The sequence below is a fragment of the Staurois parvus genome, unplaced genomic scaffold (assembly GCF_062004578.1).
Source record: "Staurois parvus isolate SC_StPar_1 unplaced genomic scaffold, SC_StPar_1.0 ptg000153l, whole genome shotgun sequence".
NCBI lineage: Eukaryota > Metazoa > Chordata > Amphibia > Anura > Ranidae > Staurois > Staurois parvus.
Genome location: NW_028317949.1, coordinates 1,090,809 through 1,106,156, shown reverse-complemented (window position 1 = coordinate 1,106,156; position 15,348 = coordinate 1,090,809). Strand labels below are relative to the sequence as shown.

The 15,348-nt window shown below is 37.8% G+C and overlaps 1 protein-coding gene across 1 annotated transcript in view; it reads left to right on the top strand.

Moving 5' to 3' along the window:
* NSUN2 (NOP2/Sun RNA methyltransferase 2) overlaps positions 1-15,348 on the top strand; it is a 91,699-nt gene that overhangs the window by 9,509 nt on the left and 66,842 nt on the right. The window contains exon 3 of the mRNA XM_089674820.1: positions 14,907-15,064. Within this exon, the coding sequence (XP_089530946.1) occupies positions 14,907-15,064 (158 nt within the window). The remainder of the gene's footprint in view (positions 1-14,906; positions 15,065-15,348) is intronic.

Genomic DNA, 15,348 nt, shown 5'->3' with positions numbered 1-15,348 from the left:
TCAATCCTGAAGGAGTGACGGCTAATCTAATTTCTTCAGGTCCAAAAATGTCAGAACAGTACAGATATCCCCCAAATGACCCATTTTTGCAAAGTAGACAGTCCAACATATTTCATAACAGCCATGGCAAGTTTGTTGAGTAATTTTTTTTTTTCATTTTTTTGGAAAATGAAGAAAACATTTTTTTTTTAATTTCAATTTTTTTTTTTTTTTTTTTTTTTACATACTGTCACCAGTGCAGCACAGCATCATCATATAACTGGTGTGGCGGTGATCAGGGTCACTGACTGATGACAGTACAAAAAAAAAATCATACTTTTTTTTTTATTTTTTTTTTTACAATTTTCATATTACACTATGATCAAAGTAGTAAAATGTTACCATAGTGGGGAAGTAATCAGTATATTTGTTTTTTTACTCAGTTTGATTGCTTATATCAAAAAATTTCTTTGCTATAAGCAGCATTTAACTGATTGAAATCGATTAATTCAGGGTTTTTTGTTTTTTTTTGTGATTAGCTGTGATTTAGCCACGGCTAATCACATGACAGAGATGGGCTGTGATTGGCCCAGTCTATGCATGTGATCACTGTGGCCAATCACAGCTAGTGACACAATTGTATACAATGGATGGCATGAAAGGAAGCCATCCATTGTTTACAACTTGCATGTGACTGGCTGTGATTGGTCACAGCCGGTCACATGGTACTGGCATCGGGTGGTACACAGATCTGTCATCGGCTGTGTCTGAGGTACACAGCCGGTGACAGATCTCGCCACAGCATGGCCCTGTGGGCACGTGCAAGGCAGGGTCTGGAAATAATGTCGTATGACGCCCATCCGAATCGATGAGAGTCCTGCCCAGCCATCATTTTCCTATTGGCTGGGCGGGAAGTGGTTGATCTATTTCTGATGAACAAATGCATAGAAATATTTTCCGACATAGGAATTATGGGTGGAATATCATGGTTAAACATGCTTAGGAACACATTTGACATGTTTCTGATAAGGAGATGAATAGTTATTTTTCTACATGGGGATTATGGGTGGATTATTGTGAATACAAATGCCAAGAACCATATTTAACCTGTTTCTGATTGGAATAGGGGTATCATTATTTTTCTACATAGGGATTATGGGTGGAATATCATGGTTAAACATGTCTAGCAACACATTTGACCTGTTTCTGATAAGAATATGAGAATTTGTTTCTCTGCAAAAGCATTGAGTGGATTATTGTGAATACACATGCCAAGGACCATATTTGACCTGTTTCTGAAAAATTATGGGTATAGTTATTTTTCTACATGGGGATTATGGGTGGATTATTGTCGTTACACATGCCAAGGACCTTATTTGGTCTGTTTCTGATAACACTGGGTATGGTTATTTTTCTACATGGGGATTATTATGGGTGGAATATCATGGTTAAACATGCCAATTAACACATTTGTCATGGTTTTTGATAAGAATATGGGAATAGTTATTTTTCCACATGGGGATTATGGGTGGATTATTGTGGATACACATGCCAAGGGCCACTCTTCTGTTTCTGATAGAAATATGGTTATTATTATTTTGCTACATGGGGATTATGGGTGGAATATCATGGTTATACCTTCCAAGGACCATATTTAATCAATTTCTAAGAAGAACATTGGTATAATTATTTTTCTTCATTGGGATTATGGATGGAATATCATCGTTGCACTGCCCACGTAATGCATTTGACCTGTTTCTGATAGGAATATGCGAATAGTTATTTTTCTATATGGGGTTTATGGGTGGATTATTGTGAATATACGTGCAAAGACCATATATGACCTGTTTCTGATAAGAATATGAGAATAGCTATTTTTTACATGGGGATTATGGGTGGAATATTATTATTATACAGTGTTTATATAGCGCCTAAAGGTTTGCTCAGCGCTGTACATTAAAGTGGGGGGACAGTACATGAGACAATACAGTAACAATACAATACACGAGGGGTTTGAGGGCCCTGCTCTTTTGAGTTTACAATCTACGAGGGAGGGGGTAGAGGTACAGGAGGAAGTGGCTGAGGGGGATGGAGTGGTAGGAGGAGTAGAAGAGAACGGCTGTTAGGTGAGGGTGGGGTAGGCTTGCCTGAAGAGATGGGTTTTCAGGGTGCGCCTGAAGGTGAAGAGGGTAGGAGACAGTCTGATGGATTGGGGTAGGGAGTTCCAGAGGATGGGGGAAGTCCTGCAGTCAGGCGTGGGAGGAGGAGACCAGGGAGCAAGAGAGTAGGAGGTCTTGTGAGGAGTAAAGGGCACGGGTAGGGTGGTATTTGGGTATCAGATTAGTGAGGTAGTTTGGGGCAGCGTTATAAATGGCTTTGTATGTCAGAATTAGTAATTCGAATTTAATGCGTTGGGCAATCGGGAGCCAGTGAAGGGATTGGCAGCGGGGGGTGGCAGAAGTGGAGCGGTTGGTGAGGTGGATGAGCCTAGCTGCTGAGTTGAGGATAGACTGGAGCAGGGATAGAATATCATGGTTATCCGTGCCTAGGAACACATTTGACCTTTTTTTGATAGGAATATGTGAATAGTTCTTTTTCTACATGGGGATTATGGGTGGATTATTGTGGCTACATATACTAAGGACCATATTTGACCTGTTTCTGATACGAATATGGGTATAGTTATTTTTCCACAAGGGGATTATGGGTTTAATATCATTACACATACGTAACGTATTTTGACCCATTTCTGATAGGAATATGGGTATAATTATTATTCTGCATGGGAATTATGGATGTAATGTCATGGTTACACTTAACAAGGAACATTTAATCTATTTCTGATTAATATCCATATTCTATTTTTATTTCTCTACATGGGGATTATGGGTGGAATATCACAGTTACATGTTAACTTGTTTCCGATAAGAATATGGGAATAGTTATTTTTCTACATGGGGAACATGGGTGGATTATGGTAGGTAAACATCCCTAGGAATGCATTTGACTTGTTCCTGATAAGTATAAGGGTATAGTTATTTTTCTGCATTGGGATTTTGGGTGGATTATCATGGTTAAAAATGCCTAGGAACACATTTGACTTGTTTCTGATAAGAATACGGGTATAGTTATTTTTCTACGTGTGGATTATGGATGGGATATCATGGTTACACTTAACAAGGAACATATTTAACCTATATCTGATAAGAATATACATCTGATTGTTTTTCTTTGTTGGGATTATGGATGGAATATCATTGTTGCACATCCTACGCTATGCATTTGACTTGTTTCTAATAATATGGGTATAGTTGTTTTTCTACAGGGGGATTATGGGTGGATTATTTTGGTTCAACATGCCTATGAACACATTTCTGATTTAGAATATGAGAATAGTTATTTTTCTATAGGGGTTTATGGCGGGAATATCTTCATTACACATCCTACGTAATGTATTTGACTTTTTTTCTGATCGTAATATGTGTACAATTATTGTACTCTATGGGGATTATGGATGGAATATCATGGTTACACTTAACAAGGAACATATTTACCGATTTCTGATAATCATAGGCATATGATGATTTTTCTACATGGGAATTAAGGGTGGAATATCCTGGTTATACATTTCAAGGAATGTATTTAACCTATTTCTGATAAGAATCTGGGTATAATTATTTTTCTACATGGGTATTATGGGGGGAATATCATGGTTACACTTGACAAGAAAGATATTTTAACCTGCTTCCGAAAAGATTATGGTTTAATTCATTTTGTTCTGGGGATTATGGGTGGAATTGTATAGCTAAACATGCCTAGGAACACATTTGACCTGTTACTGATTAGAACATGGATGTGACTTTTTTTTCTTCATAGGGTTTATGGATGGGATGTCATGTATACACATCTAATGTTATACATTTGACCTGTTTCTGAAAGGAATATTAGTATAATTATTGTTCTTCGTAGGGATTATAGATAGAATATAATGGTTACACTTAACAAGGAACATATTGTATATTAATATTAAACCTTTTTCTGAATATGCTTTATAATTATTTTTCTGCAAGGGGATTATTCGCAATTACACATTCCAAGGAACAAATTTAACCTATTTCTGATAAGACTATGGGTAAAATTATTTTGCTACAAGGGGATTATGGGGGAATATCATGATTACACAATCCAAAAAATATACTTGACCTGTTTCTGATAAAAATATGGGTAAAATGACTGTTATGGGGGGTTATTGGGGTAAATCTTCTGCTTAAATTTAACAGGGAACTTATTTAACCTGTTTCTGAAAAGATTATGGGTAAGAAATTTTTTGCTACATGGGGATTAGGGGTGCAATATCGAGGTTACACATGGTGGCAATGTCTTTGTCTCAAATCCTATGAAACATATTTCACTTGTTTCTGATAGGAATATGGGGGTGTGTATATATATATATATATATATATATATATATATATATATATATATATATATATACAGTCATGGCCGAAATTGTTGGCACCCTTGATATTTTTCCTGAAAATCATGTATTTCTCACGAAACGTATTGCATTAACACATGTTTTGCTATACACATGTTTATTCCCTTTGTGTGTATTGGGACAAAACAAAAAAAGGGAGGAAAGAAAGCAAATTCGACATAATGTCACACAAACCTCCAAAAATGGGCTGGACAAAAGTATTGGCACCCTTTCACAACTGCGGATAAATAAGAATGTTACAAGCATGTGATGCTCCTGTAAACTCACCTGGGGCAAGTAACAGGTGTGGGCAATATAGAAATCACACCTGAAAGCAGATAAAAAGGAGAGACGTTCACTTAACCTTTGCATTGTGTGTCTGTCTGTGCCACACTAAGCATGGACAACAGAAAGAGGAGACGAGAACTGTCTGAGGACCTGAGAACCAAAATTGTGGCAAAATATCAACAATCTCAAGGTTACAAGTCCATCTCCAGAGAACTAGATTTGCCTTTGTCCACAGTGCGCAACATTATCAAGAAGTTTGCAACCCATGGCACTGTAGCTAATCTCCCTGGTCGTGGACGGATGAGGAAAATTGATGAAAGATTGCAACGCAGAATAGTCCGGATGGTGGATAAGCAGCCCCAAACATGTTCCAAAGACATTCAAGCTGTCCTGCAGGCTCAGGGAGCATCAGTGTCAGCGCGAACTATCCGTCGACATTTAAATGAAATGAAACGCTATGGCAGGAGACCCAGGAGGACCCCACTGCTGACACAGAGACATAAAAAAGCAAGACTACAGTTTGCCAAAATGTACTTGAGTAAGCCAAAAGCCTTCTGGGAAAACGTCTTGTGGACAGATGAGACCAAGATAGAGCTTTTCGGTAAAGCACATCATTCTACTGTTTACCGAAAACGGAATGAGGCCTACAAAGAACAAAACACAGTACCTACGGTAAAATATGGTGGAGGTTCAATGATGTTTTGGGGTTGTTTTGCTGCCTCTGGCACTGGGTGCCTTGACTGTGTGCAAGGCATCATGAAATCTGAGGATTACCAAAGGATTTTGGGTCGCACTGTAGGGCCCAGTGTCAGAAAGCTGGGTTTGCGTCCAAGATCCTGGGTCTTCCAGCAGGACAATGACCCCAAACATACGTCAAAAAGCACTCAGAAATGGATGGCAAAGAAGCGCTGGAGAGTTCTGAAGTGGCCAGCAATGAGCCCAGATCTAAATCCCATTGAACACCTGTGGAGAGATCTTAAAATTGCTGTTGGGAAAAGGTGTCCTTCCAATAAGAGAGACCTGGAGCTGTTTGCAAAGGAAGAGTGGTCCAAAATTCCGGGTGAGAGGTGTCAGAAGCTTATTGATGGTTATAGGAAGCGACTGATTTCAGTTATGTTTTCCAAAGGGTGTGCAACCAAATATTAAGTTAAGGGTGCCAATACTTTTGTCCAGCCCATTTTTGGGGTTTTGTGTGACATTATGTCATATTTGCTTTTCTGCCTCTGTTTTATATTTGTTCCAATACATACAAAGGGAATAAACATGTGTATAGCAAAACATGTGTTAATGCAATACCTTTTTTGTGTGAAATACTTGATTTTCAGGAAAAATATCAAGGGTGCCAACAATTTCGGCCATGACTGTATATATATATTTTTTTTTATTTTTTATTTTTTTACATGGGGATTTTGGATGGAATATCATGGTTAGACTTAACAAAAGATATTTAACCTGGTTTTTTAAAGGTTTATGGTTATAGTTATATTTCTATATGGGGACTGTGGGTGCATTACCATGGTTACACGATGCGTGGACCATATTTGACCTTCTGATAGGAATATGGATATACACTGCTCAAAAAAATGAAAGGAATACTTTTTAACCAGAGTATAGCGTCAAGTCAATTAAACTCTTGGGATATTGATCTGGTCAGTTAAGTAACAGAAGGGGTTGGTAATCAGTTTCAGCTGCTTTGGAATTAGCAACAGGTTGATTAATGAAATTAGCAACGGGTGCATTAGATGATCAACAATGAGATAACCCCCCAAAACAGGAATGGTTTTACAGGTGGAAGCCACTGACATTTTTTTTCCCCTACTCATTTTTCTGACTGTTTTTCACTAATTTTGCATTTGGCTAGGGTCAGTGTCCCTACTGGTAGCATGAGGCAATACCTGGACCCTACAGAGGTCCAACTCCTACAGGATGGCACATCAATACGTGCCATTGCCAGAGGGTTTGCTGTGTCTCCCAGCACAGAAAGGCAGTTACTCTAGGAAAGCTGGACAGGGCCATAGAAGGTCCTTAACCCATCAGCAGGACCGGTATCTGCATCTTTGTGTAAGGAGGAATTGGATGAGCACTGCCAGAACCCTAAAAAATTACCTCCAGCAGGCCACTGGTGTGAATGCCTGTTACCAATCAGAAATAGACTTCATGAGAGTGGCCTGAGGGGCTGACGTCCGCTAGTGGGCCCTGTGCTCACTGCCCGGCACCATAGAGCACAATTGGCATTTGCCATTGAACACCAGAATTGGCAGGTCCGTCACTAGCGCTCTGTGCTTTTCACAGATGAGAGCAGTTTCACCCTAAGCACAGGTGACAGACGTGAAAGGGTCTGGAGGAGCCGAAAACATTACGCTGCCTGTAACATTGTTCAGCACGGCAGTTTTAGTGGTGGGCCAGTGATGTTCTGGGGAGGCATATCCATGGAGGGACACACAGACCTCTGTAGGCTAGACAATAGCACCCTGACAGCCATCTGGTATGGGGATGAAATCTTTGGACCCATTGTCAGACCCTACTCTGATGCTGTGGTTCCTGGGTTCCTCCTGGTGCACGACAATGCCCGGCCTCATGTGGCGAGAGTATGCAGACCGTTCCTGGAGGATAAAGGAATTGATACCATTGAATGGCCCCCACACTCACCTGACCTAAATCCAATAGAACAAATCTGGGATATCATGTTTTGGTCCATCTGACTCCGCCAAGTTGCACCTCAGACTGTCCAGAAGCTCAGCGATGCCCAGGTCCAGACTTGGGAGGAAATACCCCAGGACACTATCCGACATCAGGCATGCAATCAAGCACATGGGGGGCCATACAAACTACTGAGTACCATTTTGAATTGGTGCAATGAAATTTCAACAAAATAGACTAGCCTGCTGCATCATTTTTTTTTCACTTTGTTCTTCAGGGTGTCTTTGAATTCAGTCTTCTGTAGGTTAGTGATTTTCAGTTCCATCAAACGATGGGGCATCCTTACATTCCTAACACATTACCCAGTCCATATCAGTATAGATATCCAGCATATTTTACCCCATTGAGATCTGATGTGTTTTCAAAGTGTTCCTTTAATTTTTTTTTTGAGCAGTGTAATTATTTTTCTACGTGGGGATTATGGGTGCATTATCATGGTTACACATGCCAAGGGCATTTGATTTGTTTCAGATAAGAATACGGGTAATAATGATTTTATATATGGGGATAATCGGTAGAATATGATGATTACTCATACCAAGGAGCATCCTATCAGAAACCAATTAGATATGTTCTTTTGATAATAAAGCTAAAAAATTATTTTTTTTAAAATAAACATTTAAAATAACAAACCCTTACCTGCTCTGTGCAGTGGTTTTGCACAGAGCACCCCGATCCTCTGCTTGGGTCCCCTTCCGGTGCTGCTGACCCCTCCCCCACCAATGCACCTAGTAGCAAGATGCTTGCTATGGAGGCACTGATGCTTGCTTGCTCCTGAGCCCCACTCTATGCATTCATAAGACACATAGAGCCATGGCTCAGCTATCCCCTGCTCTCTCCTCACTGGATGAGAGCCAGTTGTTCTCACTTCTGTGTCATTAATGAGGACAGAGAAACCCTGGACAGCCAAGGCCTCCCGTGCACATTGGTGGATCTAGAGGAGACTCAGACAAGCATTGGGGGGGGTGGGGACTGTTGGAGGAGCACATACATAGAATGCAAAAAGGTGAAAAAAAAAAAACTTCAACCGCTTTTAGGTGATTTTATATCAGAATCGGGTAAAAATAGATTTTGTGGTATGTGTAACAATGATATTCCACACATAAACTCAGTGATGAAAAATTATAGCTATTTTCTTATCTGAAAAAAGATCAAATATATTCCTTAAGTGTACCCACGATATTCCATCTGTAATACCCATCTAGAACAAAAACTATACCCATGTTCTTATCAAAAACCATAATATTTCAACCGTGATCTCCATGTATAAAAATAATTATTTCCATACTCCTATCAGAAAAAGGTCAAATACAATACTGGATATGTGTAACCCTGATATTCCCCATAATCTCTATTTTTAATAACTATCCCTACATTGCAAAATCATATACCGGTTCAATGTGTTCCTTGTCATGTGTAATCATAATATTCCACTCATAATATCCATGTAAAAAAATACTTATACCCATGTTCTTATAAAATGGTTAAATATATTCCTTGGCATGTGTAACTATAATATTTTACTCATCCATATGTATAAAAAATTAGATTTATATTCATATTAGAAACAGGTCAAATGTGTTCCTTTACATTTGTAATAATGATATTCAACACGTTATCCTCATCAATAAAAGTAATGTTACCCATATTGTTATCTAAAGAAGGTTAAATGCATAATGTGAGATGTATAATCATGATATTCCACCCATAATCCCCATGTAGAAAAATAATTATATGCATATTTCTATCAGAAACAGATTAATTATATTCCTTGTTAGATGTAACCATGATATTCCATCCATAATCCCCGTGTAGAGCAATATTTATACCCATTTTTTTTTTCAGGAACAAGTTAAATATTTAATATAAGTGTAAGCATAAGATTTCCCCCCATAATCCCCATAGACAACAGTAATTGTAAGCATATTATTATCAGAAACAGGCCAAATGTTTATTTGAATATGTAACCATGATATGCCACAAATCTCCATGTAGAAAAATAATTGTATGCATATTCTGATAAGAAATAGGTTAAATATGTTTGTTGTTAAATGTAACCAAGATATTCCATGATGTTCCATCCATAATCCCCATGAAGAACAAAAATTATACCCATATTTCTATCAGAAAAGGATCAAATGCATATAGATGTGTATCCACGATATTCCACTCATTATTCCCTTTGTAGTAAAAAAAAAATGATGACTTATCAAATCTGTTATCCGAAACATATCAAATGTGTTTCTAGGCATGTTTAGCCATTATATACCACCCATAACCCCAATGTATAAAAATAATTATTCCCATATTATCAGAAACAGGTTTAAATAAATTACTATGTAACCATGATATGCTACCCATAGTCCCCATATAAAAAATAATTATGTGCATATTCATATCAGAAATAAGTTAAATATGTTCCTTGTTAAGTGTTACCATGATATTCAATCCATGATCCCCATAAACAATATTTGTACCCATATTCTTTTTAGAATTTGTACTGATGATTTTCCTCCCATAATCCCCTTGTAGAAAAATATCTATACCCATATTCTTATCTGGCTCCGGTCAAATGTGTTCATACATATGTTTAACCACAATAATCCACCCATAATCCCCATGTAGAAAAATAACTATACCCATAATCTTTTCAGAAATAGGTCAAATGTGGCCCTTGGCATGTGTATCCACAATAATCCCCATGTGGAAATATAACTATTCTCATACTCTAATCAGAAACAGGTCAAATATGATCCTTGGCATGTGTATCCACAATAATCCACCCATAATCTCATGTAGAAAAATAACTATTTTCATATCATTAGAAGCATGTCCAATGTATTCCTAGGCACGGTAAACCATGATATAATTTCACCCATAATCTCCGTGTATAAAAATAACTATTCCCATATTCTTATCAGAATCCGCTCAAATATGGTCCTTGGCATGTGTATCCATTATAATCCACCCATAATACCCATGTAGAAAATTTAACAATTCTCATATTCCTATCAGCAAAATGTCAAATGTGTTCCTAGGTATGGTTTAAACACAATAATCCACATGTAGAAAGGACTATTCTCATATTCTTATCAGAAACATATTAAATGTTTTCCTAGGCATGTTTTTTCCACTATATTCCACCCATAATCCCCATGTAGAAAAATTGTTATCCTCATATTCTTATAAATGTCAAATATTATTATGCATGGGTTATTGTGGTTAAACCATATACTGTATGGTCTTTGTCATGTGTATCCACAAAAATCCACCCATAATCCCTTTTGTAGAAAAATAAATTTTCTTATATTCTTATCAGAAACAAGTCCAATGTGTTCCTAGGTTTGTTTAACCATGATATTCCACCTGTAATCCCCATGTAGAAAATTAACTATTTTCATATTCTTATCAGAAACGGGTCAACCGGGTTTCTAGGCATGTTTAACTGTGATATTCCACGCATAATCCTCATTTAGAAAAATAACTATTCTCTCCCTGTTCGGATTCCACCCCATATACTCCGTACCTTACAACGCCAAATTTTACGGTTTGTATGGGCTTCGGGATGTCCTCGTTTGTCTAAGAAGTTGCTTTACCGCCCACGTATTCAGGGTGGTCTTGGTCTTCTGAACGTTCACCATTACTATATTGCGGGCCAAGCTACTCCCCTTATTCAGCTTTTTTTCTCTAAAGGACTTACCCTTGTGGGCACTGATAGATACTTTGGATACACATCCCCTTCTGCCTTCAGCCTTGCCTTGGCTTCCTCCGTCCTCATGGCCTAAATTGTTGTATCCTGTCTTGACTCGCTCTTTAAAAATTTGGGACTCGTTTAGGTACTCATTGGTCTTCTTTCTCCGCATTTACTTCTCCTACAATTATTCAACTGTCCGCTTTTTCTCCCAGGGGACTGTGATAAGATGGCCTTTCGTTGGTGGATAACTCATGGTTTTACAATGGTTTACTCGTTGGTCAAGGTATGCGTACGTTTGCGCAGCTTCGAGAGAGTCATTCTATTCCTCCCTCGGAGTTATTTTTTTATTTGCAATTGCGTCATTTTGTTGTACCTTTGATTCGTAGATGGGATTCCCCTCTCACCTTTTCGGGTTTTGAATCACTTTGTAAGGCGTCGGCTCCCACTAAAGGTGCCCTATCTCAAATTTATCTGTCAGTCCGGAAGCAAGGGGTTTCCTGCTGCTCTCGTAACATACCGGCATTAGAGAACTCCTATAAAGTGATTTCAAGATGGTATTTTACCCCATCGCGATTAGTTAAATTTATACCAGATTATAACTGTGTTTTCGAGGCTGCTCTCTAGAAGGTATGATGCTCCACATTTGATGGACCTGTTCAGTGGCCCGCCGCTTCTGGACTAGAGTTTAGAATCTTATTTATTCAGTTACGTCCATTAACCTTAAAAAAGATCCGATTGAGGCCTTACTTTTTCAGCCACTTCATGGTCTACCTCGTAGATCCCGCTCATTGGTCAATTTTTTTTTTTATGGCTGCTAAACAGACTATTGCTGGTTCTAGGAAATCCCCTACTCTACAATTTGAGGAGGTCAGGTCCAGAATCCAAGTTTTCTTTATCAACGAAAAATTGACGGTGGTGTTTGAGGATAAAAATAATTTTCTCTCTGGTAACCATGGGTGGATTACCAGCCGGTTTCTCGTTTTACCACAAAACTTACAAATCTATGATGTGTTGGGTTTTGCCTCTCCACTCCCCTTATGTTGGGATCGTGTCTCCTGGTCTGGGTTTTGTTTTTGTTTTTTTTTTTTTGTTTTTTTTTGACCCCTTGGCCATCTCTGGTTCTATTTGATTTTTCTTTTTTTTTTTTTTTTTTTCCATTTCTCTCCTTTTTTTTGTATGGTTTGTTTATATTCGACCAATTTGTCTATCATTTATTGTCATCTCACAGGTCTATGATTCTCAGGGACCACATTGCCTCATGAGGCTTGGCTCTGTGTGTTTTCTGTTAAAAATATGGGTATAATTTTTCTACATGGGGATTATGGGTGGAATATCATGGTTAAACATACCTAGGAACACATTGGACTTGTTTTTGATAAGAATATATATTTTTCTACATGGGGATTATGGTGCTCGGCATGTGTATCCACCCTTAATCCCCATGTAGAAAAAAATTATATGTGTTTTACATTTCCAAAATAGGTTAAATATGTTTAAGTATAACCATGATTTTCCCCAATAATCCCTATAAATAAAAGTAATTTTCCCCATATTGTTATCTGAAAAGGTGAAATGTATTATGTGGGATGTGTCACCATTGTATTTCATTCATAATCCCCATGCAGATCAATAATAACCAAACTGTTATCAGAGATGCATCTTTTCTTTTCCTCGTGTTTGTAATTTATAATATTCATTCTTGAAACATCTTTTTCCGGGTTCCTAATAAAAGTTCAAAATGTAGTGCTTTATACATACATGTACTGTTTAATATCAGTAAATCTATTCCTAGAAATATGAGTAATGTTTCCATTACTTCTATATAATTTGCTATAATTACATTGTACAGCTGCATATTTATCGGCAAGTAAAGAGTTAAACATTAGCTGCTGCTTCTTGCAACATAGTATCAAGCGGTGCAGAAAATAAAAACATTTTTTGAGTAAAAACAGGGTCATTACCATATATGTGTATAAAAATATACTGACATTTAATGAGAGTGCTGAGCATTGCAGTCATAAATCCAATCATCCCAGTATGCAGTTTAGTACGTTCCGATTTTGATGCATAAGTATGTTTACTCAAGGTATTTATGGAACGTTTTATTTAGGATCTTTCAACCAACACGATCCTGGGTATAAACATTATTATGTCCATGTGCAACTGGCCTTGCTGATTTGTACGTAGCTGTGTGCACTGTTAATAAACAATAATGCAGCTGTGTTCAAATCAGTAAAAAGGTGGTGTTTTTTACTCCATGTTAAGGAGCTCTAAAGGGGGTGAAGGGGTTAGTATGCATTTCACTGCAGAAACATGGAACTGAGATATACAGAAGAGGGGGCAGAGTGAAAGGGTTAAAAATCCTACACCGTTTTGAATATCTGCTGCAGCTACTGATACAAATACTGAAACAAATCAATGATTCCTTTATTCATTAGTTCCTCTTTTCTCCTTTAACGACACTGTTTACAGGAGAGCCGATCACTTTTCTCTGAATGAACCCCAGGCATGCAATGACGCATACAGAGTTGAAATACAGTTTGTGAACTTTTCTTCCTGTTGAAGGGTTTATAATTTTGTGAAGCCAATCTTGTATTCAGGCCAGAAAGCATAGCCAGATTCTCAGCCACCAGTGCAGCAGCACATTCTACAGTAGACCATGCAATCAGATTGTAATGTACAGTATAATGTAAGTTTTTAGGGCTCATGATAAACAGACGTTAAAGAGCTTTTCTGCGTTTTTTCAGCAGCATCTGAACTCTCCCTAATGTTTTCCTATGTGTCCATGTACAATATGTGGTTTACAGGCAGTTCAGTTTACAGTCGTTTTTTTAACGCCCCATACTTGCGTTTAGGAGTAGATTTGATTTATCAGCGTTTCAAACGCCAAACACTTGTAAACGCGGCTAACTGCGTTTATAAGCGTTTGCTTTTAGAAGCATTTTTTTAACTGTTCCATATCCAAATGCTGTCCAGAGCCTTTTTTCATCATCAGAAATGCATGCAAAGCGTTTCCCATGTATTCAAATAGACGTAGCACACCAGCGCAGTCAGTTTCAGGTTTTGTGAAGAAAAAAATGGTAGAACGTGCCGCATTATGCTCATGATGGGATCCATAGTGACTACAACCAGAAAAGACAGGCCATCTCAACACATACTGCTCTCTCTGCTTCTCCTCTCTCTATTTCTCTCAAAATGTCTGGAATAGTTATTTGTTTACTATTTTTCAGGGCATTCTGGGCATTTTGGAAGGTCTGATGTTATCTTTAAAAAACGCTTCTAAGCGCAAACGTGCATGAATGCGGTATGCAAACGCGGCTAAACAGCTGTTTTTTGACCTACGTTTTCCAGAAGTCAGTTTCCATCCTCTAGAAGTATTTTCCAAATGTCTCGTGTACATGGAGTCTTGGACTACGCACCTTTTGGGAGATAGGGACTGCTAGAAATGGATCTATCTACTCTATCTCTTTTTTTAAATCTCATAAAGTAACATATTTTTACTTGGAAAGCTTGATAAACATAGTAGCAAATTTTTCATTGACCTTACAAAGAAATTGTTTCCACACAGGTTAGCGCTAGAAATTGTGCCGGCTGGTCCTTCGAAGACCATACTCTGTCTTCCTTTTTTTTCCCTAAATAGATTTTGCTTTGCTAAGTAAAATGCTTTAAATTGTTGTTCCACTACATGATGAAATACAGCTTAAGTTACCCTTTATAGTTTAAGAATCTGTTGCTTGCTTTAATCTATTACTTTGTGTTCTCTCTAAGGCCTGGGAAGGTGGCTATGCTGAAATCATAAAAGAAAACAAACTCTTTGAACATTATTATCAAGAACTGAAGATTGTGCCTGAAGGTGAATGGGAGCAGTTTATGTCTGCTCTTAGGGAACCTCTTCCAGCCACAATAAGAATTACTGGATACAAAAGGTACATGCGGCTATGTGCATAGAAATAAATTAAAACAAAAGAAGGAAAAGGGCCATAAGTGTAATATCCTGTATTTCAAACAAAAATTCAATACAGTTTCTCTCAAAACAGGTAAATGCTGTTTTGGGGAATTGCTTGATGCTTTTAAGCCATATAGAGAGTTTGTTTTTAGTTAGTTACTAACTGTATGTAAAACTCCATTGTTTCTGCCCCCCTTCCTCACATACATATAATACACTATGAGTAAGAAATGAGGTTCTTAAAACATTAACACAAATTCAACA